This window comes from Sarcophilus harrisii, chromosome 2, assembly GCF_902635505.1.
Source record: "Sarcophilus harrisii chromosome 2, mSarHar1.11, whole genome shotgun sequence".
Lineage (NCBI taxonomy): Eukaryota > Metazoa > Chordata > Mammalia > Dasyuromorphia > Dasyuridae > Sarcophilus > Sarcophilus harrisii.
The window spans coordinates 457,978,721-458,005,918 of NC_045427.1; the positions used below are offsets into that span (position 1 = coordinate 457,978,721).

Genomic DNA, 27,198 nt, shown 5'->3' on the forward strand with positions numbered 1-27,198 from the left:
CAAACAACGAGACAATCCAAAATATCCTTCCTCTTCCATTCCCCCACCAGGAACAACCAACCTTCGGTCCCCTCAGCTCCCAAACCCCAGGCACAGACCGAGAGATATCCCAGAACCCTTAGCCCTGCTAGTAGAGCTCCCGAATCCATCCCTTGCAACTTGGAAAGAACACTCGAGCGCGCCAGAGAAAGAGCGTCCAGTCGGCTTTAGAGGACGCGAGGACGTGGTCACATCTGCACCTAGTAAGCTATATGGATTGAGCCCAGATCTTGATCCTGCTCTTGAATACAGGGACTCAATGGGTAGTTTTGCTTTGATTTTTCCATCCAAGTGAGATCACTGACTCTCTGACTTTAAAAAAAAAAAATCATCCTTGTGAACTTAAAAAAAAACACACAAAAAAAAAAAAAGAGAAAAGAAAAAGAAAAGAGGGGGGAAAAAAAGGACTCAGGAGAGGGGGGGAAAAAGCAATCCAACCATCCACCTAACCAGACCTTGCTTTGCTACTGGGGCTGGGATCGGGAGTCCGGAGCCTGAAGCCCGGAGGAGGCGGCGGCCCCGGGAAGAGGCAGAAACGCCTCGGCTTTGCTAGGACTGTCATTAAGTGGCTCCCCCAGCCCACACGGGGAAAGCGGAAGAAGAGAGGGGAAGAAAGGCAGAAGCTGAAGCAGAGACAGGCAAGCCGCAGGGGGGTGGGCGGGGGCGGGGGCCCAGGAAAAAGTGCACTTGGCGGCCAGGCCGGGAAGGTGCTTGGCCATAGCTACCGGTCCATGTTCGCAAAGCACTGGAAACAGAAATCAGTCCCCTCCTTCGGGCTGCGCATTATTGCAAACCCAGGGAGACGCAATCAAACCCACAGCGCATCGATGCGCCGCCGCCAGCGCTCCGCTCTCCGGGCCCCGGGATTGCACAAATGAACTCGGACAGACGCACGCACCCGCCGCCTGTAAGTGAGCCTCCTCCTCCTCTTCCTCCTCCTCTTCCTCCTCCTCCACCTCCTCCCCCAGCTACTCGCCCTCCTCCTCCACCTCCTGCGTCTCCCAGAGTTGGTGTGGCCGTCTGTCCCTGGCGGACAGGCCGGGGGAGGGGGCAGTCATTTGGGCCCCTGATTGATCCCCAATCTTCCAATCAATAATCGATCGCCTTCCTCTAACCCAATCCCTGCCCCACCCCCGGCTGATGATGAGGGAAGGAAAGGGCAGTGGAGTAGGGCGGTGAGGCTGGGGAGGTAGAAGATGTGCAGAAAACAGGGAGGGGACATCGGTAGGAGACCCCCTCCCCCTCTCCTGAGAGCCCCGAGGAAGGGACAAGGTTCGGATGTAGAGTCCCGGGGGCGGGTGAGGCCATTGGATGGTTTCCAGCTCCCTCTTTATCAGTCGCTCCAGGGAATGGGTGGGGGTGCGGGCTGTAACATTCTGGGGGGGGCCGTGTCTGAAAGTCAAGGCGTGGGAAGGGGAGCGCCGGTTTAAGTGGGGGTAGCAGGGTGGGACATTTTTTGTAAAAGTCTTACGAGGAAACTTACGAGTCGCCCCATCTCAACCCCCTGAACCCCTATGTGGGTAGAAAGTTTGCCGGGAAAAGAAATTGGGGAAAGTCTCCATTTCGGGCTGGTCGGGGGGGGGGGCGGTTTGGAGGAGGAGCCGGGGTGGGAGGAGGGGGTAAGAGGGGGCAGGAGCCGCGGCCGTGGGCTTCCCCCTCTCCCTCTCCCTAGGCTCTGCCTGCGCCCTCCTACCCTCCCTCTCTCAGTCTCTCACGGAAACTGCTTTTCATGAATGTTTGACTGTCATCTTGTGGGGCGATCGGACTTGCCGTGACAGATTTCAGGCCTTTAGACAAAAGCGGGCGAAGAAGAGTGCCCGGCGAAGGAGGGGAGGGGGGGGTAAGATAGAAGAAAAAGGGGGGTGCGTGGGCCCGGGCCAGGCCTGACCCAGGGACTCGGTGGTAGGGGCAGTAAAGTGAAGAGCCGCCGTCTCCCGGGAGGGGTGAGCGGGGCTAGCAGCTGGGGCAGAGGGGCCGGGGCAGGGCGGGCGCGGAAGGCGGCAGCGGCGGCGGCGGCCGCGGTCGCGGCTGCGGGGAGGAGGGGGTGGGGGGTGCATGCAATCCTGGGATAGGGGCGGGAAGGGGAGACGGAGCTTGCACCCGGTGGGGGGGCGAAGAGTAGAGGGGAGGGGCTGGGAGGGGGTCGGGAAGAAGCTCAGACCCCTCCCCTCTGTGGAGCAGCTAAGGAGCGAATGTCCCGAGGACCGCTGGGGGGCGGGGGGGGAAGCTCGGTGCTGCCGCCCCCCCAGCCGAGTTGAGTGATACGATCATCTCGTTTTCCTTTAAGCTTGCCTGTTGCGGCCGCCGCGGCTCCAGCCCCGCCGCCGGCTCTGAGGACCGCTGATCCTGCAGCGGCTGCTGCTGCGGCCGCCGGGGCCGGCCAGGCTGTACGCGCCTCCCCGCTGGATGCCGTGAGCCCCCTCCCCCCGGGGAGGGCCGGGGCCCGTACTGGAAGAGGAGCGAGGGCTCCCCTCTGCCCCCTCCTCTCCTCTTCTCCATCCTCGGATTTCCTTCTCCCCCTCCACCTCCAATTCTCTGCCCCCCCATCCCCCCAACCAGGCGCACCTCATCTGGGGCCGGGGAGGGGGAGGCCGGGTTGCGCCTCCCCCTCCTCCTCCTGCCTCCGGGGCGATTTGTCAAACTTCCCATTCTGCCGGCAGCTCCGTCCTCCTACCACCTTCCCTCCCTCCTCCTTTCTCCTCTTCTTCCTCCTCCCTCTCCCTCCTGCTCCCTCCTCCCCCTTCCCCTCTCCTCCTCCCTCACGTTTGTGGGATCGTGTATGAGCGAGAAGGGGGGAAAAAGCTGAGAGACTGGAGGAAGCAGGATCACACAGGAGATCTCCGGGGGGGAGGCTGAGATAACTCTGCCAACCTCCCCCCCCAGAGCTCCCACCCCAGCGCCACCCACTCCCCTCCCCTCTCCTCCTACCCCTCCCCGCTCGCCGCCCCCCTACCCCTGGCAAGCAGCAGCAGCGGCGGCGGCGGCGGCGGCGGCGGCAGCAGCAGCAGCAGTCGCTGGAGAGCAGGATGCCGAGGAGAAAGCAGCAAGCGCCCCGGCGCGCAGCAGGTACGAACCGTCTTCTCTCTTCTACTCCTCCTCCTCTTCCTTCTTCCATCTCTCCCTAACCAATTCCCCGTCCCTACCGCTTCCTCTCTCCTCTCCCCGGGTCCGATTTGTTTTCATCTTCCAGCATTTCACTCTACTCCTTCTGCCCTCACTGTTTTCAGAGTAACTGAGGGCTTTGCAATGTGCCAATGTGTGAGGTTGTCGGATTTGGGGTATCCAGCTCCCTTGGACACCTAGTTCTCTTCCCCCGCTACCCTCTTTCCTCCGGACTTCTGGAGCCTCACTTCGGAAAAGAAGCAAACACTGCCTTTTTGCCGTCTCACTCTATTTCTTTTTCCCTTGAAAAGATGAGTTGAGAGGGGAAGTGTGTGTGTGTGTGTGTGTGTGTGTGTGTGTGTGTGTGTGTGTGTGTGTGTGTAGAAAAGAAAGAGAGAGTGTGTGTGTCCCAGTCCGAATCCGAGTCCTAGAGGGTCATTTGGCTTCTTAAAAGAGATACTGGAGAGACCTCTTCCCCGCCTCTCTCCCCCCCCCCCCCCCCCCCCCCCCCCCCCCCCCCCCCCCCCCCCCCCCCCCCCCCCTTAAACTTGGCCTGAAGCTGCCTTCCCTCCTGCGGGGCTGAGCTGGGGACATCTCCAGTTCCTCTAAGGAGCCCATAGTCCCTTTGGCAACCTCCTGGCTAATCCTATTGATTTTTCATTTATTGGGCCCAAGCTGAGAAGCCGCAGAGGAGGCCGAAGCTGAGAAGGGTCTGTGTATTGTCAGATGACTGTCAAGAATATTTTTGATGCTGGCTTTAAATCCCTTCTCCGCCTTTCCCCCCCCTTACTACTCTCCTTTTCTTCTCTTCCTAATACTTTCTGGGCTACATCTGAATAGTTGTCTTTTTCTTTTCTTTCTTTTGGGCCAGGACTGTCAAGTCCTGTTAAGGCTGAGCAGATTTTTAATTAATTATTTTTTTTTCCTGGCAAACCAACCCATGAACCAAAGACAACACACACACAAACATTATTTTGCAATAATCGTCAGTTGGGGGCATGTGGACCGCTAGAAGGATTTCTGGCCTCTTGCCATCCTTGATTTGATGACTGATTGATCGCCTGTCATCCTGCTGCCTTTGATCTATTCATTCCCAATAAACATCAATAAATCACTTGCTCCAGTAACGCCAGGCTCTGTGACGTCAGGCCAGCTCTGTCAGTAGATCAGGGATTTCTGGAGGGTTGTTTGAGAGGACCACATATGGACAAAATGTATTTTGATACGAGTAACACTCATAGGTGGAGAGGTACAGATGATGTTGCACAAACGAGAAGATTAAATGTTTAAGAGGTGGCAGAGGGAGGAACTGAGGGAGAAAGGGGAAAGACTGTTGGCCAAGTATATTCTGAGCTTTTCTTGGCTGGAAATTATGTGTTCAGTATATCGGAGCATAGTACTCCCCCCCAAGTATATTTTACAGTAATAGTAGCAGTAGTGATGGTGGTAGTGGTGGTGGTGGTAGTAGGAGTAGTGTAGTAGTAGTAGTAATAGTAATAGTAGTGGTTGTGGTAAGTTCTGTTTTCCCAATTGTTCTTGAATAGTACTCATTAATAAGTACAGGAAATTGGCAGTTTTAGTTTGCTATAGAGAAAAAAGGAAACTACCCAGGATCTGACAATTGGAGCCCAAATAGAATGAACTCTCTCCCAGTCCTTTCCACAAGATAGATAACTGAAGCTGTGCATAGTTATTTCTCCCACCAGGCATATGCTCTTATGTCAATATCTTTAGAAAACCATGGAAAGAGATAGACTTTCTGGGGAGGATATTTTTCTTCTTATTTCCAGGTTGACCCAAGTTGAAAGTTTTCAAAGTGTTACAGTACATGGGGTGTTCAACAACTGAAGCCTCTCAGTTTCTTAACTAGATCAATTTTTAACGTAAATAAATTAAGTTAAATAAATTAGGTGAGGATATTAACTGCATCAATGACCCTCACCCTTCTCCCAAGCTTAGCTTAACAATGCTTTCTTTAAAAAAAAAAAAAAAAAAAAAAAAAAAGTTGCCTCTTTTAGGTACATACTAATTAATTTCCAGGGCTTCATTCTGGGTCCCAGACTTTTCTTTTTCTTTTGGGCATGCAAAAGGTGTCTGTGTGTCTTGTAATTTACATAGGATTCATTTTAACATCTTCAAATTTCGTCTGGTTATCTCTTTGCACTTCAGCTTTTCAGTGTCACTCACTAAATCTGATCCTCTTACCTGATGTGCCAGAATACTAAAGAAACTAGAAGCAGACTTTTTTTTTTCCCCTTCAAGAACAGCCTGCGCTGCAGGAATTTTTTTTATACCTTTTGTAAAACAACCAAGATTTAGCAGGTTAGTTAAGAAATATTCATTATAAAAACTTGACTGCAGGACTAATAGGAGATGGAAGAATGGTTTTGCTCTATCAAAATGACCCGTCAAAACGACTTTGTTTCATATTTGATTTAATTGTCTCTCTCCTGACAGGCACATTCATCAATAGCTTAATGGTCAATCAGAAGTTGGCAGAGTGAGTGCTTTCATTCTTCCCCCATACACTGGCTTTGGCTTTACTTTATCAAAATGCCTCTGCCTAATGGACATGAAGAGGAGGGGGTGGAGAATGACTGAAGGGCCACTTATTTAAGAAGAGTGAAAAAAAATACCCTCCACATTTATGCTGGTGATAAGTATGTAAAGACCAATAAGTGAGCTGTGTGAGGTTTTTTGTCTAGATGGACAAGAAACTTCCCATTCACCCACCCCTCCTCCTTTTGGGTCCTCACAGCTGCAAGTTATAAGGTTCATGACTGCTTTTGTGGCATACTGAGAGTGATGACAAATTGATTGCTTTGTACTGATAGAGGGGGTTTAAAAAAAAAAAAAAAGAAAGATGTCTGCTGATTGGTAACTATGAAAATCCAGTTCCCAGCAACCTAGAGAATACTGGAGAATTTTTTCCCCCTCCAAACTGAAAGGTCCGCTCAGCCATAAAAAAAGAAAAGTTGTTTTGCCAGCTTCATTAGTGTTCACCTAATTAGCTGTAAACCTGATGGATTCCTGACAGCTTTAATGATTGGAGATGACAAGCTCGACGCAGTGTCATCCAGTAGAATTAGGTTTGCAGCTAGTTTGATGTAATCAAGTTGATATTACACAGTCCTGGTTGCCTTTAGTTGTGCATTAACTCAATTTTCTGCTGCAGGTGACAAATGGGCTTTGGTACCTGGATAATCATGTCATAGGAATTAGGGCCCTTTTAATGGTCTGGAGTAGAATAACAACAACAAAGAACTCTCAGCTGTACAGAGCTTGCAGACATAACAGACAGGTGCACAAATTCTTTATGTCTAGCCCAAGTGTTAACACCACACTGTGGAAGACTAAAGCTGTCTTCAAGAATTTTTGAAAAGCAATCATTTCTTATTTTGGGATTGTAAAGGAGGGAAATAACTCGGGATCTGGTGACTTTCTTCTTCCTTCCCCTGCTCTCCTCAACTAATGTGGGAGAAGGTCAGACATAGAGATTTTTTCACCTGTTTAAAGGAATAATCGTTTTAGTTCTCAAGAATCTGTCACTTAAGGTAGCTCACTTTTATGACAAATAGATATTTGGGAAAGCTAGGATCCAGGAGTGTTAATGGAGACCAGTCTAATTCTAGAAAAGTTATAATTATACCTTCCTAAAAATGACAGCTTTTTCTTAGCAATTAAAAAAATCATACAGAAACAATAATAAGTGTCCTCTTAAAAGATCAAGAAATTATGGTTATAGTTATTCTTAATAACTAGTGACAGACCTTTTATTCATTATAAGTTTATTTCTTAAGAGGAACATATATAACTCAGGATAATAGAAACCCAATTCTTTCTTTTTCTCTTTTTATCACCAACTACTTCTTACCCCCTGCTACCTTTAAGTTTCATTCTTTGGGAAAAAATCATCCTCCTTTGGAACTTAGCTGTAATAGATTAAACTCATACAGATCTTGAATTTTTTAGCATTCTTCTTAAACACCATGATTTCAGTTGAGTTTGCTAACACCAATGCCTTAAGTTGTCTCTGAAGAGAGCTACTTAGATTAATAACTACACAAATATCTAAGGAAATATTAAAATACCCTTCAGAGTTCTAGTTAGAATGTGCCAGGTTATGCTTAACGGCTACAACTTACCAGGGGCATATGATATATCTTTAGAAAATTAGACTCTGCCTTGCAACATATCGGCTGTTCTGGAGTCTACTCTCCAAAGTAAACAGAGCTGTGTAGTCAGAGTACCTTTCTGTAGGTACTCAGGGGTACAGTCCCTGATAGATCCTATTTGCCTCCAAACCTGCCACATATTTCTCTGTTCGACAGAGATTCCTCCCAGCAGCAAGCTGACAACATGATTAGTTATGGCTGTCCCTCTCCTTTTCCTTTACCCCCCCTTTCCCTGCAAAGTATGAGGAACAATGCAAAAAAAAAAAAAAAAAAAAAAAAAAAAAAAAAAAAAAAAAAAAAAAAAAAAAAAAAAAAAAAAAAAAAAAAAAAAAAAAGAAAAGAAAGAAAGAAAAGAAAAGAAAAAGAAAAGAAAAGAAAGAAAAGAAAGGGGCATAAAGGCAAGGAAGGATGGCCTTTTCTGGTAAACATTCAACTGGAGAACAGAATCTTCCAGAATCAGCTGCCACTGCTCTTATTATCTTGACAACTGTCAGTTAGGACTTCAGTGCTCTCCAGGGCCACAGTTTATTGCGAATGGTTGATGTTGTCATCTTCCTTGCAGTTTTGCCTTGAGCATACTCATAAGCAGTAGGGAAATCATCAATAACTGATGTATCAGCAGTTATTCCTTAAATTGGCTCACAAGTCTGCATTCTTTCTCTTTTTACTAAAGATTGTGTTGTAAAGTGGTTAGAATGAATTGTGACTGCTGCAGGGTTATGGGGAATGCTGCGAAGCTAGGGTGAGTTTGCAAGATTAGAGTAGTTCACCATCAGTTCCCCAACTTCTTTCCCCCCAGTGATGTTTTCCAGAATAAGTATCAACTGGAACATAGAAAAGATCACTTCGGTGGGAATTACATTGAACGGTCAATTTTAAGGTACAAAGTCTTGCTCACCTGGGTGATGGGGACGGCCATGGAGGAAATCAAAGCTGAAATCACAAAGTAGTCTTGGAACTTCTCCACCTCGGTGGAGAAGCAGTAACATTTTAATCCAATGAAATGAGGGTTTCGGTTATTTCAAATGCAGTGTGCATCGCTTTCACTCCGCTCCTTTCACATCGATACAGGAGACCAACTATAAAATACACTGGGTCCTGTGAGTACCAAGTAGGTGTGTCTTTGTATGTATAGATGTGAATGAGTTTTATGAGAATATACACAGTATTATGGTGTATTTGGTTATGGAGTCAAACCGGTCTTTATATTATATGCATGCACACATGTATGTATGTATGGACACACATGTATATAGCTCATACATGCATACATGTATGTAATGTGCATGTATGCAAATATTTCAATGCTAACACTTTCTGTATTAGAATATTACCCATTGATATGTGAAAAAAAAATCATAGATACAACCTAATGTCACCAAACATTCTTGCTCAGGTGTTTAAGACTAAGAATTTTAAAATTTAGTCACTCCCAAATTGTGGTTTATCTGTCTGAAGTTAACAATGTAAGGTGAATACAATATAGTGTATTTAGTAACAATGATATGGACTGGTACATGCAGACAGATAATATGCAGTTGTAATTAGACTGAATAGACAGGCAGTCATTTTTAAATTCTTTGACACATGCATAAAATAGTCATATAATAAGATAAGATGACAATTTTATGTTAGGTTGATAAAGTGTCCCGATACATGCATTTAAATGTCTGTAAGCCTTTTTTTATCCAGACAGATTAATTCTAGTTTCCAGTATTTGCAGTTAGTCATTAAATTAATTTTAAAAATCCCACTAAACAATGAGTGTGGTTAAGTGTTTCTCTCTCTCTCTCTCTCTCTCTCTGTCTCTGTCTCTCTCTTTTTCTCTCTCTCCTTTTTCTTTTTCTCTCTCTTTCATGCCCACCCATCCATCTTCTTTTTTAGTGTTATTACCAAAAGCACAGGAATGGAGATATAGGTTTTGTTAGCTTTCTTTTGAGTTTTAACAATTTGTATTAGTTGTAGGTTTCAGTAATTTAGGTCATTGTGAAGAAAATTTTGCTCCATAATTTCTGAGCTAAAGTAATGTAGAAGAGAACATTATGAAATTTATAACTACTATGTGCAAAACTATCGATCTAGGGAGTTTTTTTAAATCATATTTTAAAATCCTTTAACAAAATTTGAAAAGATTTTAAAGCATCTCTAGATTTTTCCTAAAAATGAAATTGAGTACAGATACAAGTTTGAGTAGTACTTTGATACATAAGTTTAGTTAATTTTGACTCTAGATTTGTGTGTGTGTGTGTGTGTGTGTGTGTGTGTTAAGAAATGATCCAAAACAAGAATTGTAAAAATCATTCCTTAAAAGGCCACGTTACTTGAAACCTTCCCTTATCCTGTTTTCTCAGATGTGCAAAGGTGTGACTTTTGAAGAATAATTTAACTTGGTGTTTGTGCTTAATGATAAATTATTAATTCATATTGTCAGGACACATGTTATTAATTATGACTCTGTTTCTTCCATCCAGAACAGCTGTTTGGGAAACAGGGTAAGTTAGTAAGTGTCCTCGGTGTGGGAGTTCACTGAATGAGGAACCTCCCAAGCTCTTCCCATAACACTCTTATTCCTCAGGCTTTCAGAAGCTGTAAAATTCTGTGGGGGGAGGGAGTTAGGGGCAAAGGTGAGAGAAAGAGAAGAAAGGAATGATGTTAATTTTAGATCAAGCATATGGACATTTATACTGACATACATGAACTCATGTGCATTTTTTAACAATTGAGGCAAACTTATCATTAATTTAGAGCCTATTTGAGATTCTCGAAGTAGTTTTGCATGTTCTTACTTGTCCAGTATTTTGAACTGGGTATATTTATTCACTCTTTACCATGAATTATTCCTTTTTTCTTGTGTCCATTATTTGAAAAGTCAGAAGATTCCATATACAAATCTTGAATGACTTAATGCTGGGTACTATGGATGACTGAGGGCCCACCCAACTTCAGCTTAGTGCTGGTGGAGAGGAAAGGGCTGGCTTTATAATATGCGTGAAATGACTCAAATTCATTTACTTTTGATATTTCATCCCCATCATTAAATCCAGCCCTATGTGTTTCAGTTTCCTCTGCGTTCTTTGAGGAATGCATGTTGCATAAAATAGGCAGTTTTTAATGAACAATTTAATGTAAATGGGTTTTGAATTTAAATTAATATTAATGAAGCTTTGAGTGAATTTATTTTGCATACGTAAAGGCTTGTAAGCCTTTCACCCATGCATTCCTTTCTTTATGTAGTAATGGATTTGTTAGGTAGATTAACCAGTTCCTTTAAAAAAATGAAAATAATTTTTAAAAATGATTTTACCTGGCCATTTGTGCCAAACAATACGAAAACAGACCATTTCTTCAACTAAAAAATATATATATATTTCACCATCCACATATTCACTGCCCTTTACCTGGTTCAACTACTTTTGTTCTACCATTTCTAAAATTTGTCTTCAGTTTGGTACAGCTGCGGAAGAAAACAGGTACCAACAATAGTTTCCACAATCAAAATGTTTTCTTTCTTGGGCTTACCTCTAATGCATTATGTATCCAGGAGTGATGGGAAGTTATATAATTAATTCTGTTAGATGTAATTGCGATAATCACTTTGATGTTACACATAATAAAGGTAATATGGTAAGCATATGAAGAAATATAAACACCTTATTGTAACACTTGAGCTAGAGTTCTTTTCAACAAAATCTGATTTGCAGCCTTGCTTTCATTTCCTTTTGTCACGGGTGATGATTTATCTAAAGCCAGGTTAATGGATATTCTAAAGGAGAGTACATTTTTGGAAGGGGAAAGTCTCCCTAAACTGGCTGCTTGGGAGTCTTAAACTTCTTATTAAAGATATGTCTTGTTAAAAAAAAAGTAAATTATTCTGGTTTTTAAAAGTGATAGTTTTGACCTCGGTGTGGGAGGGAGTTCACTGAATGAGAAGCCTCCCAAACTCTTTTTACCCTTTTCTATCCTTTTCACAGAGCAGGTTTCACTAAGGAAGCCAGTGATGGGATTATGGTGACCTTTTTGATTTTTAGGTTTTCTTTGCATCTCCTGGATAGCACAGGATTGTGGGAAATAGCTGTAAGAAGGCCTGTAGGTAACTGTAGAAGAATAGTCTTCCATAAAAGGGCCTATAGGAAGTGCAACGTAGAAAGAGATTGGTTAATTATTATTATTTAACATTCATTAAAGGTGCTAGTTGTTCTACCTATTGGTTTATTATGGTGTTTCAGTGACTCCCAGGGGTACAATAATGTGATCATGCTGAGTCCTACAAAGAAATCACTTTACTGTTTTGGGCAGAGCCCTCATCCCAACTTTAGGGTCCTCTTAACACTGAATTCTAGAGCTGCCTGATATATAGCAAGTATAATTCCTGTTGGAAGGTTGTAAATGGAACAAAGTTATTCTTTATGTATCATATTTATAAATATAGCTTTTGATCATATAGGTGAAGAGAGTGAAGTAGCATGGCAGAAATTTGATATTGCAATTTGATATTGTGTACTAGATATGTCATGGGTTCTGAAACTAAAATACTGATATGGCCTTAGCTTTCAGATACTTGCAAAACTTACTTAATGCTGTGAAGGTCATTTGATTTTATGATCCAACCTCAATTCAGGAGTCAGTATGTTTCCTCTACAAATTTACATGTCATTACCCTGAATTTTGTAAAGGATTATGTGTGAAAGTTGTGCTCAAAGAATGAAAGAAGTGGATGCTGAGACCTCTGTGTAAAAGAGGAAGATGTTTACAGTAGTGATTTCTCAGGGATATTTCCAAATCCTTGTAGACCTGTAGTGTGTAGGGCAGAGGAGGTATTGTAGCTAACTCCAGTAAGCTGAAAAAACAAACCCCAAACCACCTTCTCACTGAATTGTTCTGTGGGAAGAGCAGGGCGCTGTTTGGAGTATCTCTCTCAAGGCCTGGGCTCTGTGCCTAAAGTTCTTTTCCTGCTAGGTCAAGCTTGTTGCTGGAGGGCTAGGAATCTTGGGGTGGGAGGGGGGCAGAAAAGCAGGGGCCTCCTGAGGTTTTGGCAGGGTTTTGGGAGACTGGCAGCCATCAGTCATCTCTCTGTGACACACAGTCTGTTTTTGATGGCAGGGATGATAAAAGGTCTGGGAACTCTATAGGCCCTTGTAATCAGGGCCAGTACTGACATCCTTCTCAACTTTTGACAGCTTCTTCCTTTTCTCTCTTCACCGCCAAGACTGTCTCTACTGAATTTCCCCTCCCTCCCCCCTTTTCTTTTAACCCCCCCTTCTTCCCTCTCTCCTTGCCTTTTCCTCTCCTCCTCCTTCTCTTCTTCTTCTTCTTCTTCTTCTTCTTCTTCTTCTTCTTCTTCTTCTTCTTCTTCTTCTTCTTCTTCTTCTTCTTCTTCTTCTTCCTCATTCTCCCTCTCTCTCTCTCTTTCTCTCTCTCTCTCTCTTTCTCTCTCTCTCTCTTTCTCTCTCTCTCGTTTCATGTACTTGATCAGTCTCAGATGCTGGGAATTATTTTTTTCTGAAGGGAGGGGGAGTGTTGCTTTTGGTTTGTGGGTTGGGCAGGTGTGAGAGGAAGTCTGTTTTTTTTTTTTTTTTTTTTTTTTGTACTGTAGGCCTGTTGCTAATTAATGTTCCTCCATAAGATTCTGTCGTAGTTGAGTAATGTTTTTGATCTTTATGTCTGATAACTGCATACTTAATGAGATTTCAAAGCTGCGAGTGCAGCTCCCTACAATTATTGACAGATGCCTTTTCTTTGCCATTGGGTTCAGCTTCATAAATCCTCTTGCAGTAATGAGGTTCAGAAGTGCCACCCTGCCAGTGAGCTAATGAAAGGGGGGGGGGAGGGAGAGAGCGACTCATGGCTGTCTGACACATTTTTTTTCCTTTAAAATTTACTATGCAGATGTCAAGCTGTGGGACGATTACTTCAAACATGCTAATTTTTATCTTGCTTTTGTGTCAGGCCTCTGCCATTAAAAAATAAATAAATAAAAATACCAGCTTTAACCTAGTTTATTTTTATATATGAATACATATAGATTTGTATATAAATATATTTTTAAAATCCATGAATCATTACTGTTGAGGACTTTGATAGATGCATGTCCCTTTGCAGTTTTCCAGTTGATAGAACAGTTTTTTGAAATCCGAAGGGCAGAGAGAGGATGAAGCTTGATCTCTCTCCAGGCCGAACGTCAGCCTGCCCTAAGTGTGCACTTGAAACGTCGCAGAATTCATTTTCGAGTTCTGAAACTAAATCCTGCTGGAGAAGAGCTGCACCACGCCAAACCGTCGATTTCCTTTTCAGCAGAGTCATACATCACTGACCCACCCTTCCCTCCTGACAGAATGACATATGTCATTTATCAAATGGGCCCAGGCCAGACAACAGGGAAGGGAAAGCAGTTTCTTGTGATACTGTCTTCTCTCTTCCAGTGAGCACCACATTGCTGCTGGGGGAGGGAGCAGAGAGAGAGGGAAGGGGGAAGGAAATGGGGAGAGGACAGAGGAAAGACAGCAGGGGAGGCAGAGGGGGAAGAGGAGAAGAAAGGGAAGAGGAGAGGAGGGAGGAAACTGAAGAGCAGAAACAGGAGAGAGAGGAGACAGAGCTTGTGTGTATGTGTCTCTGTGGGTGTCATGGGGCGGAGAGAGATTGGCAGACTGACTGAAGAGGTTATGTTCTTTCATATTATCTGCTAAACCACGTTGTTCAACCCTCTGAATCCTTTCTTATCCGAATCTCTCCCCTCCCTCCTTTTACCTTCTGGAACACCCTCCCCCGTTTCAGGTTTGGTAGTCCAGGGGAAAACTGGTTGACAGGTATCATTCAAACCGCACCGGCTGGTGAGGGGTTGTGTAAATGAATCTGAGAGCTCTCGGCTTCACATGATTCAAACGTGCATTATTGAAGATGGATGTTCTTTAAAAAAAGATTGATGATGGATATCAGGCTTATGGTGCCATTTATCATTTTGAATATTATTTAGACTTGCCGTGTAAAGCTGTAACTTGAGAGTTGGACGAGCGGGGACAGAATAGGGCCCCTGGATGTGTGCACTATGATGGATTGGCTTTGCTTCCCCACCCCATTGTTTGTTACCAGATACCAGCCAGTCATTATAGGAGTGCTGTCCTCATTTTTTTTTTTTCCTCTTTAAAGAAGTGTTTAAAGAAAGGGCAATTTTTAATGAAAGCAAAGAATACGATGGGGCAGGGAGAGAGGGTGAAGTAAGTCCCTATAGCTTAGACTAAAGAATACAAACAACTTGTTTTTCTTTTTTAGAAGCAGTCACATACAAAACATTAAAATATAAACAGAACTGTAGCTGCCAAAATAAAAATGTTTGATTTTCAAAACTCTTTTACATGCTTAAAAAGAAGGAATTCTGCATTTGAAATGCTTAATGCGATGTATTTTATTTTTTTTTAAACTACCTGGCTCAGTTTATAGCATGAAGATGGAGAAATGCAGACTCCCACATTTAAGGAATGCTTCCCTTTTTAAAAAAGTCTTTTGTCGGTAATGTTCTCTTTCTCTACTTTCCTATTTGTACAGTTGTACTCTATGGCCCAGGTTTATTACTAGGGCTTTTGAGGGTAGTTTCTCCTAGTTTTTTTGCCAGGTTAATCTCTTCTGTTTTCTTAAGTCCTTCTGCTGTCATACCAGGATACCCCCACCTACTGGAAGCATTCAGGGAAGCAGGCTGGCTGACTGATGAGGTTTGGTTTGTGTGGAATCCTCTCTTCTAACTCTCCAGAATGTGTCTTCCATCCTCTGAGGCCTTCAGTTCCCTCTGGGAGAAAATGGCCCGGCCTGGCGTGCCTGTTCCCATCTCTCCTCCTTGGAGGGCCCCAATAGTTCAAATTTAATTGTCAAGGATTCTATTAAATATGAGACTTTATTTGGCTTTGTTAATTAAATTTAATGCTTCTTGTATGACTTATTGTATAGACATTAATTTTAAAAAATGATGGGAGGGAGAGTTGGACTGGGATAGTTTTTCATTTAAAGAAATGAGAATCAAGGATTTGTGGAAACCTTGAATATTATGGCCCTGTTGCTTGTCAGATGAACTTTTCCCCTTCATTGTAAGGAGCTTAGCATCTAGATATGCAGGGAAGGAATTGAAACAAACTATAGAGGGCTTCTTTTTCTGTCTTCCTCATTTACCAGCTGTAGAGCTGTGTGTATATAATGCATGTGTGTGTGTGTATATGTTCGTGTTTGTGTGTTTGTGTGTTTATGTGTGTGTGTGTGTGTTTTGAAATAACTATTAGTAACCTGACATTTCTCAATCTATCCACAAATGACTTCGAGTTTGCTTTTGGGGTTTCCATACAGCTGCCCCAAATCAAGTAGCGCCAGATTTATACCCTTCGTTACCATTAAAACCTGGTTTCACAGTAGAGACTATAAAAAGATAATATTGTTTCCTGTAGAGTCTTCCATAGAGGAAGGCAAAACTTTGATCTCCTCGCCCTGCACTTGTGCAACATGGAGGTAATTGGAGTACAAGTGCCAATTTGCAGGAACAATTGTAAACACACCTTGATACAAATGGCATCCTCACATTCTTACTGATTAGAAAACTTTGCTATTAATAGGCACAAAGTCCATTTCAGGTGTAATTGGTAAGGAGCTGAGTGCACTCATGGGAAGAAACCTTGTTTTGTTTTTTGTTCGCTTTTATTCTTATCCCCTTTTTTCAGTTTTATAGCCGGAGACATGATTTATTGCAGCCATCCATCTTTGGGACTCATCCATCACATCCTGGTTGCTAGGCAATCATGGCAGCAGCTGTTTGCTTTGAATCAGACAGAAAAGTTGTCAATCATCAAAGGCAGGTGAATAGCATTAGAAACACGCTATTGTCAGACGGAATAATTAATCAAAGAGAGAAAAGATAATTAAAAAGATATGACCCTTGCAAGTACTTGCTCTGGGTTGCCTGGAAAAAAAAAAAGGAAAGAAAAACTGCCTGGTCTTTTCTAGACACTTAAGCAGCTGAGGGCTGATAAAATATGCACTCTGCAGTGCATAGTTTTTAATTAATTGAAAAAGGTTCAACATTCAAAGACGATGCTGGAGAAAAGTCTGATTATGAGCAGAAGTAATATTTATTGTTTGCATGAAAGGCTTGACATAGAGTTCTAACTTTCTGTCACAAATCTCTTGCTTGCTTGCACTAAGCTGCTTTCAGTACTACTATCTCCCCTGGCAGTGACTGGAAAGAAGGAGCGTACAGTACAGTGAGGCGGTCCAGGTTGGGGTCTGGAGACATCCGTTGCCTCCCTTTCATCCGACGAGTGCTTTGTGCTCTGTATTCTCCCACCCCACAGCTCTGATTGGTCACGATGGAACCAGAGGAGTCTTGCATAGAACCCCAGACATTGAGTCACAGTGTTGGAGTGGTCATTATGGATTCCATTCTAGGCCAGGCTGGACCCAGTTATTGCTCAGATGGCAAGGAAGTAGGGATGATGTAATGGAATTCAACTTTGAAGGGTCTTTAAGTTATAAAATCATTAGGCTTTGTCTTCCGTGGACTTGAAATGAGTAATGTGTACCCCCAGGTAGCGATAGGAAAAAGTCCCATCAAAATACATTTCTGGAAGATAACAAGAAAATCTGTTTTTTGAAGTATTGGAACAATTACACAAAAAATTTGCCTGACATAACACCTCATTCTGAAACTCCAGTGCTTCTCTTAATGATCTTTTTTCTAGAAATAATATTGGGACTGTTATATGTTTTAATGTCTAAAAAGATTTCCAAGTTTAAAAAAAGTGTTTCTATGGCTGCTTATGTATTCATAGGGTATTAAAAATTATCTAACTTAACCTCTTTTTATAGATGAAGGAACTGAGACCTTGAGAGGGGAAGTGACTTGACTAAGATCATCCAGGTGGGATATGATAGATGAGATTCAAACCCAGGTCACTCTGACTTGTATTTTGGCATTCTTAATACCTAACTATTAAAGCCATACCAATGGCTTTGTCCTTTGAGTGAACGTGCTGTGAGAATTGAAACAACCGATTTTTCTCTTTCTCTCTTTTTCTTTTCTTTTATTCTGTGCTCAGTTTTCACAGTTCTCTTCCTACAGAACAACAGAACTTCTAAAATTAGGAGGAAAAACCTAGAGGCTTAGGATAATGGATAAGGGAGGGGGGCCACCATCTCTTTAGTTGGGGGAACTCTCCAGGGTATATCTGATTTGAGAGTGATAAACTCAGTCCCCTCTTCCCAGAAGAACTAAGACACTCCTTAGGTAAATTTAGTCCTGGTAGTGCCGAGAGACAAGTATGATTGAAGCTCTCTGCCTATAGCCACATGGAGAGAAGATAGTATTCACTCATTTCTCCTTCCCAGCTTGGTGGGACTGACAGTGTTGACCTTTTGGTAAAAGAGATGAGCTTCAAAAGCATAAACCGGGGTCCCCTCTCTGCCCTAATATCCTTCCCCCTTACAGTGGTCTTGAATATAAGCAGGGTAGTCATTTGAGGTTGATGAGAATACCTGTGTGAACCAGAGAAACAGGTGACTTCAGTCACTTTTTAACTGCGTGATCCTGGAAAATATTCTCCAAAAAGTCTCAAACTGTAATGAAATTTGTTGCCCTGCTGTGGTGAGTTTGATTTGCAAATGACTTCCTTAAATGTTCCCTAGTGGTAGATTGCTCAATATATAACCACTAAAATTACAGTGGCTCCATCCATGTTGGAGCTGAATCTGTCCCCTCTGAGTCCATTGCCTCTCTTGTCTTTCTGGGAAGGTGCAGATAAGGCCTGGAAATCCAGAAGCTTTAGGCAGATTCAGCTTTGAGAGTCTTTTTTCTTTGGGAGCAGTCAGCATGAAGGCGGTAGGGAGAAGAAACTAAAAGTTTGAGTCTTGGTATTTCTATTCAGAGGAAGAATGATTTTTTTTTTCTCTCTTGAAGCATTTTCCTCAGCCTCTCCTGCCCATTTTGTTCAGCTCCTTTCCCAAATAGTTGCTGAGGAAGTTTATTGACTAATGTCATTGAAACCAGTTCCAAAATTTGGCAGTTAAGCAAGAAAAAAGGCAGGTTGGTCCAAAAGAAGATAACCATCTCTTTATTTAGTATTTATATGAAATACATTGATTTTTTAGTAAAATGCTATCATGGTGGTAAGATTAGATTGAAAACTTTTTAAATTAGTTATTTTTTAAAAATCAAGAAATGTTCCAAGGATACCTGCTTTCTTTACAAGACCCTGTGTTAGTCACTTTAGAGAATTCAAAAATGAAAAAAGCATATACTCGATCCTCCTGTTGCTTACTGCAATCTGGCAAGAGTTAGTTGACAGTTAAATTGAATGTAGTATTTGAGCAATCATAGTGCAGAATAGATGTGGTGAGGAGTTATACACAAAGATTCCCACCTTTCCCCCCTCATTCCCCACCCCGGTAGCAAAATAATTTTTCAAATAACCAAGGTCAAAAAAGTTTAAGATGGGTAAATTTTCCTGGGACAGTGGTGAGGAAGAAGGCAAGTTCTTCTCATAGTTAGTGTTTAATGTCTCATTTCCTTCCTCTCAGTCTTGATAGCCTTTTTAATGGTTTGTTGAATAAAAACTATGCTCCGGACTTCAGAGGAGATACCTTTAGGATTCGCTCCTTATGTTTCTGGGAAGGATATTAGCATCTCTCTACGTGGTAAATTTTTCTTTATAAAATAGAAATGGTTGTTCCCTTGTGACTCATAAGGAGAGGTTGGGTAGGGTCACTTTGAGTTAATCAATAAGCATTCATTAAGTGCCTTCTGTATGCCAGGGACTGGTAGTATTGAGTTCGTAAAGTGTCAGGGACATAGAGATATGTTTGCTGTTTAGTCAGGTTTATTTAAGCTGTATGATTGCTTTACGAGGGTACAGTGAGACATTTTAACTAGAGGATATTTGAAATTTCCATTGAAATAGAGGATCAAAGATCTAGAACGAGAAGGGGCTTTGGAGACCATCTTGTCCCACACTCTCATTTTACAGATTGAAAAAAAAACAGCTTTTTGGGAGAGTGTGACTTACCCAAAGCCATAGAGTTAGTTAGTATCAGGAGCAAGAATGGAAACCATTCCTTTTGTCCTCTCCACTTACTATAACGCATGGTTATTTTAGCTACAGGGTATTTTAAAGGCCACTTGTCCAATACTTTTATTTTACAAACGATCCAGAGTTAAGTAATTTTTTCAAAGTCATACCGGTAGTAAGAGATAGAACCAGAATTTGAATCCACACCTTTGGAATTTACATTAATCTATGGCATAATTAAAACACTTGGAATTGATACCACATGAGACGGCCGTGAAAAGAATGCTGGACCTGGGTTCAGATTCTGTGTCTGCCATTACTATCTTTATGATCGGTTACTGGATTTTAGGGCCCCCGGCTCCTTATCTGTGAGATGAGGGGGGTTGGACTACATGACTTAAAGGAATCTTACTATGAGCTTTAGATGGAGATTACACATTCAGCTGGTTGACTCTACTTCGAGTCTTTACTATAATTCTAAAGAAAATATGACTCAGCTAAGCCCTATCCTATGCAAATGAAAGCAATTTGAAAAACTTTAAAGTTTCATACAAATATTAGGTATAATTATTATTGCTATTAGAGCCATTCTTTGTTTTAGGAAAGTGTTTTAAAAAAGGATTAGAGAGTAGAGTTTTTTAAAAGAGTAGAAAGGAACTTAGATTTGTATAACAAATGTTGCATTTCTTCGCCACACGATTTCTCTCTCTGTTTTCATTCTGGGTTGGTAGTAAAATGTTTACATGTGTATTTTTCTGCCTCATCATTGCTATCTCCATCTCTCTAGGTATAGAAATATATAGATTTAGATAGATAAGTCTATTTAATATATGAACATATATGTACCTATAAATTAGCTATGTCTAGTTATCTATACTTTGAGAGAGAGCTATAGCTATATCTATATACATGTCTATATGTATGAACATATACTATGCGTACAATATGTATATGTACATATATATTAGTGAATATCATCAAGTAGTATATGAAACTACTTTGCATTATGAAATACTAAGACAGCTTGTAACAGATCTTTTGCCATGTAATGCTAAAATGGTTGGGTGAGTAAGTAATAGGACAGACATGAGAGAGGCTGGTGAGAGAAAATGAATAAAATAACAGTATGTTATTGGTCTTAGAAACATACAACTTGAACTCATTCAAACTGGGACCTTATGACTGGACTTAATGATTAAGGGGAATCGGAGTGGGGAATGAGGAGAAAAGTCTTATTTTGAACCTCCTGTGGTCATTCCTCATCAGAAAAGCTAAACATTTAAAAAGTCTCTTAGGAAAACATCCTTCATTACTTGACATGTTTTGTGATCATGGGTTTTTTTTTTCAGTTTCATAAAAAATTAGCATACCCACTATTTGAAGATGATAAAGACATTTTTAACTTGAGCTAGATGACCATTGGTAAAGGGAGCCACCATAGGGATATGGTGACTGTCAGGATGGAAAATGAAGACAAAAGGGTGAACTGAGGCCATAATAATGAACAGAGGTTGGTGGTTTACTCTTTCAAAAAGACCCACACTTAGCTCCCTCTTTAAAACCTTCAGCAGGGTTTGTGTGCTGAGACTAGGGATATCAGCCAATGGCTTTATTATTTAGCTGTAGGGATCCACAGTCACATTCCCTATGGGACACTTGATAGATTAAAGTGTTTTGGTTTTTTTTTCCCCTGAAAAAACAGAGCCGTCTTCTGCCAGGATCTTGGGGGTCTTAAAGAGTTTCTGTCTAAGTGCTGTACATTTTGCTTTGCTACATATGGGCCCCATTTTGGTTTTTTAAAAAATCATGTATTATGTGTCAAGGAATCATATTAGTTAATGTCATCTAAGTTAATTCTAAGATTTGGCAAATGATCAAGGAAGAGGGCAAGTTGGTCAAAAAAGAAAATTAAACTGTGATACGGAAGAATTTTTTTATGATAGATTGACTTGTTTTGAAAGAAAAGTAATTATCAGATTCTTAGGTTGTGGTGTTTTTTTTTATTGTATTTTTATGGAAGGGGTAATCCAGTCTTCTCTCTATTCCTCTTTATTCTATATGTTCCCCACACCTTCCCTTTTCCTATATGTTTCCAATAGTCAAATGCTTTAAAAAAAAAAAAAAAAAAGGAAAGAATGAAAGGGATGTGTGTGTGTGTGTGTGTGTGTGTGTGTGTGTGAGAGAGAGAGAGAGAGAGAGAGAGAGAGAGAGAGAGAGAGACAAAGCAAGAGAGAGAAAAAAAGAAAGACACACAGAGAGAGAATCAGAGTCAGAGAAAGAGAGAGAGAGAGAGTCAAAGAGAGAGAGAGAGGGAGAAGGGAAGAGGAGGGAGAGAAAAGAAAGAAGAAATGAAGAAAAGAAACAAACTATGGATACTTTGGCCCTTGCTGGGAATAAGTTTACAGATATTTTACTCTCTCTCTCTCTCTCTCTCTCTCTCTCTCTCTCTCTCTCTCTCACACACACACACACACACACACACACACACACACAACTAGTGTGTGTGTAATTTCTATCATTGCCTGTATAATAAGATCTCTGACATATTCTGACTGTGTGACTAGAACAAATCCACATAACCCCTCAGTGTTCCAGACAAGTTTCTAAACCTGTAATTGTACAATAGTGTTTGATCTATGTTGATAGAGGAAATGCCTTCATTAGAGACATTCCATACAGGATAAAATGAAAAGTCTCAACCCCAAACCCCACAAATCCCAATAAACTTAAATCTGTCTGCCTGTCTATCTATCCTTTCTGTGTTTGTATACACAAAGATCACTTCAAAGTGTACATTCTCATTCAAGTGAAACATTATCTGGAATTAGGGAAGTGCTGTGATAAAAGATGAGATGACTTTTGCCTTTGGCCACATGTTTGTGACTGTCTAAGGTGTGACTCGTATCCAGGACTTGTGGACCGCAGGTCCAGCACTCCATCCGTTCTGCTACACTGCCTAATTATTGCCCTTCAGCTCTCCAGAAGAGGCTTGAGGAGGATCAGATGTGTTCCTTCACTCTAGTTTACATTAATGGCCCTTTCTCCTATTAGATCAAGGCTCTAATCGGCCAATCAGAATCTAACCCACCCTCAATCTGGCATTCTATCAGCTTTAGGATTTTCATTTGCAGAACATTGTCAATGAAATTAGTAATACTGAATTGAGGAGGTTTTTAATAATCCTGCTAATCATATTCCTTCTCTAAACAGGAGGCATTAACACAATCACCACTATGTATCGATAGGTGATGGCATTAGGCAAACTTGACTATCGATCCCATTCCCCCAAAACCGGCTGTCTTTAATGTTTTAGCCCCAGATTACATCTGATTGTGGATAATATCATCATCATTCCAAAAATGTGCTCTCCATTCACTCTCCGTGACAGTATTTTATTCCATAAATCAAAACCTCCCTTGACTCAGAAACCAACTTACTGACTAGCTCCTTCTGAGATGTCCGTATGGGGAATTTAGCAGTTAAAAATGTTTATACATTCCAGGAGTATTAAGCAGTTAGCTTACTGGAATTCAGCAAATTGTGATGGAGCGTGTGGGAGCAGTATTCTGGTCTCTATCTCTGTAATCAATTACCAGACCTATCATGAAATTCCAGATGTAATAATAAAGTTTATAATGATTATATTGTCAGGAAACACGTATCACATACTATCATTGACAATGGCAGAGATGAGAACTAGTCACCCAGGTCTGGACTATGGTTTAGAATATGACAGAGGTTCTTATCATAGGAAGATAATTTTTTTTAATTGCATCAGTGCTTCGGCACATTCTTGTGAATGGAAACACTCTCTTTTGCATCCTGAGTTACTAAAGAGAGTGAGGAAAACGAGAAGGAAAGACCTGGCTAATTACTGGGGCTAGATTTGCCTTTCCTTTATCCCCAGTCCAGCCTGGCCAGAGCATCTTCCTGCTGAGGTCTCTTCTTAGCTGTGGAGTCCTGGATGACGAGACCTCATGGCAAAGCTGCCCCTAGAAACAGACATCCCTGCCCCTTGACACTTTAGTTTCATGGTAGCATCCTCTGGTGAAGAGATAGAAAATGGATGTTCCATTAAAATCAATAGTGTCAGAACTTGACCAGGCATATTGGACAATATAGTAGGGGGCACCTCGAGCTCCCTTGGCAGCTTTCATGGAAGCCTAAAATACCACCCTGGCTGCATTTGCCTAGGTCTATTAGTATTTCCCCTCCACTTGTATATCTGTGACATTTTCTGAAAATGCGTCTTCATCAGAGTATTTTACTTCAGTTCGTTATGACAAAACACAGCAAGGAAAGACAGAGCATCAATTACAGCTGCAGTCTTGAAGTTTCAAGTCACATTTTAGCCATACTACACTGTGTATTATTATTACCATGATTGTCTTTTGGTGCTTGTATGTATGTAAATTAGATTTTAAAAAAAGATCAAGGCGGACATGAAATATCAGTGACAAAAACAGAAAAAGATGAATAAGCTATTACAAGCTATGAAAAATAAAAAAGGATGCCCTTTTTAATTTGACAGTGAACCAAAAAAAATCATACATTGTACAACATGGGAATGTTTTAACAAATATTTTTCTTAAAGCTCCATTATAGGAGTGCTCACTAATGCCGTCATAGTTATTGGTCTGTCAGCATTTCCATTATAAATTCCTCTTTTCAGATGTTTTTGATTCAGCTGCAGAATTCATTAGGGGATGAAACTTGACATAGCCTTACTTACTCTGGGAACATATTCATTTTTTGTTTGTTTCTCTATTTTAAGTCACAAAGATGGGGGAGGGGAGTAGTTATAGATTACTTTTTTCTTTTTTTTTTCTTAGAAATTGCTTTCTAGTACTTGGAAGCAGATTTCAGCATTCCATCTTTGCATAAAATTGCAATGTCAAAGGTATCTAACTTAAAATGGCAACTCCTGTGCAGGGACAATAATTTTCTTGCTTCTTCCTACTTGTTGATGAACCACAAGGATCCATATGTCATTGGTAGCAGCCCACAGACTATATTCTGTTATGCAAGGTTCTTGAATTCTGATAGATTAAGGGTCAAAGTATTATTATTATTATTATTTTGTCACAGATTCATCCTTGGCATCCTGGTAAGCCTTTGGCTTTTTTCTCAGAATAATATTTCTTAAATGCATAAAATAAAAATATATAAATTTATAAAGAAAATCAATTATACTTGTAAAAATGTTAAAAAAAAAAAAAAAAGAAAAAAAAGAAAAAGAAAAACCTCATCGACCATAGGTTAGGATTCCTTTTCATAGACTCTAGAATATTGCCTTCTCAAATAAGGATATTATAAACTATCATGGAGAGTGAAAGGAAAAATCTTTTAAAAAAAATCTCTAAAACTGGGTGACTTCCTACTGCATATGGTATCTTATTATTGAAATGAATTCTCTGCATATTTCCAGTTTAACACACAACTTGGCTACTTGTTAAAAAAAAAAAAAAAAGTCCATTGATGTATCAAGTCCAAAGGGGATATGGACCACACAACATGTTAACAACCCACATTTATTTTCTTTCTTTCCCTTGCCGTCATGAAGGGGGGTGAGTTTGGGGTGGGGAGAGGGAGTATAGCCACAGAAATTGTATTCAGATGATGGGGATGTGAAAGGCTTGCCTGAGACCTGCAAACACTTCGGATGTCAGTCCAAGATGCCTGGGCTAATTGGCTGTTTTGCAGACCACGTTTTGAAGGTCTCATAAACATGGGGCACGTGGAGTGGTCAGGGGGTATTTTCATGTTTTTAGTAGGAGTAAGGTGGCTCTGGAGCAGCATTTAAGTCTTAAAACTCTCCATTTGATGGCTCTCCGCCAGCCCCTTCACATCATTTGAAAGTTTTTCTCCTGCTGATTTGATAGGTTTCCAGTGGAACAGAAGACTAGTTGGGGAAGGGGCTTGGAGTTCAGTCAGGGCAGCTGCTGAGAGAAAGGCCTTGCTTTTTCATCAAATAATTTAAAACAGCAACTATCAGTAGAAGCAAAGCTGTTACTGAGAGAAGCTAGTCCTTCAGCAATCACAAAGCAGCTTTTATGAATTAAAAAAAAAATTGACCTTCTTTGAAAGGAAATAAAGGAAGAACCAAGTCTAAGGAAAAACAAAAAAAGCTGATATTACAGTTTTCATGATTACTCACATCCTAAACTAGAGCATGAGAAAGCTAGCTATAATGGAATTTCTTTTTTTTTTCTCTCCTAATAGTGTTTCTCTCCTATGTTACTCCCCATCTTCATCCCCCATTAGAACAAGATAGGAATTTGGATTTTGAAAAGTGACAATTGGCAAGCAGTCCTTTTTCTTTGTTGGTTGAGGATAGATAAGAGAATCATACTTTGCTTTGGTTAGACTGCTCTTAAAACTACATGTCTTAGTGCTAAATTCCTTTTGCTAAATGTGGTACCTGGGACATAGAAGAGATGGAGTGGTAAAGAAAGGGATTTTAATGACAAGGGCTTTGCATTTGATACTAGGCTAGAAATAAAGTGGGAAAACTAGAATTCTCATGGAATTCACCTTTTAAAGCATTTATATATTTGTCAGTGAAAACTCCAGTGGGAATTAAGTAGATAGTATTTTTATTAACAGTAGCAATAATAACAATCAGGCTTTTTGTGATCTTTGTCATTGTTACTTTTATATTATCATTTTATTATGGAGGCAAAGTATTGGAAGGGAGTCAGAAGAGAGTAGGATTTGAATCCTGGCTCTGTATTACTAATAGTTGTATGATTTTGGACAAGTTTCTTCATTTTTTTGATCCAAAAAAAATTTTTATCTGCAAAATGGGATTCATATCAGCAATAACATCCTCATGGAGTGGTTGCTAGGAAGGTGTTTTGCAAACCTTGGAGTGCTATATAAAGATGAATTGTTGATTATTTATTATTATTGTTAAATTTAAAAAGCTTATTGTATCTCACCAATTTCAGTAGTTTTCTAGATGCAAAACAAAGGCTGTAATAAAATGGCAGTTCTCTCTCAACTTCTATTAAACTCAATAAAACTTCATTATTATCCAAAATCAGTTAGTTTATATTTACTCAAACAAATGATGGTGTGCCTGTTGTGAGTGCTGACCTAATACTGCTAAGAGAAGCTTTTCCTCTGCCTCTTGGAAGATTGTAATTATGGTAACATGATCTAAATGTAAACTTTAGCTTGGAGCCCACAGAACATCACATACAAGACAGCTTGACACCTCCATTTCAGCAGTAAGAAATTACCATTGTCTCTTATTTCTTGCTTCCAGCTTATATGACCAAGCCAAAAAGTAATTACACAATTAGGGCTGACATACTTGTTCCTGTGATATTTCTTTCCTTAAGTTTTCTCAGCTTGTTTCAAGTTCCCATTTTTCCATTTCTTTTCAATTTAGACCAAGATGTCCATTTCCATTGCAACGAATTTACTCATGAATATTGCAAGTCTTGCATAATGTAATGATGAAACAGGAGCATTTCATTTTCTCCAAATGTGGTTATTTGTAGATTAAAGATAAACATTTGTGAAGCTAATATGGCCTCTCTAGGAACTTTGCCACCAACTACAATATCAACTGAAAGGATTTAGGAGCTGGAATTGAAAAAAAAAAAAAAAACAACTACTTCTACTTAAGTGACAACTGAATGATATATTCTGAAAGGATATACAGTTATGTGAAATTACTTATCTGAAAGAATGCCACTTTCTAGAGGTCATGCAACAGTTAACTTCCCATTATAATAATAGCTCCTTGAAATTTTTTTCCCCTTAAAGTCCAGTACCTACAGTGTGGTTATGGTATTGCAATTAAATTGTTCCTAATTAAAAGTATACTTTCCTATTTGTAT

The 27,198-nt window shown here is 40.9% G+C and overlaps 1 protein-coding gene across 3 annotated transcripts in view; it reads left to right on the plus strand.

The window, feature by feature from the left end:
* Nucleotides 1–715: 715 nt before the first annotated feature.
* TSHZ3 (teashirt zinc finger homeobox 3) overlaps nucleotides 716–27,198 on the plus strand; it is an 87,811-nt gene continuing 61,328 nt past the window's right edge. The window contains exons 1-2 of one of the 3 annotated variants that reach the window (XM_031954391.1): nucleotides 716–946; nucleotides 2,327–3,105. In XM_031954391.1, coding sequence (XP_031810251.1) covers nucleotides 3,066–3,105 — 40 coding nt within the window. In that variant the 5' untranslated portion in view covers nucleotides 716–946; nucleotides 2,327–3,065. Of the gene's footprint in view, nucleotides 947–1,660; nucleotides 1,880–1,901; nucleotides 1,983–2,326; nucleotides 3,106–27,198 lie in introns of those variants that run through there. The other 2 variants (XM_031954392.1, XM_031954393.1) reach the window with 2 other exon arrangements.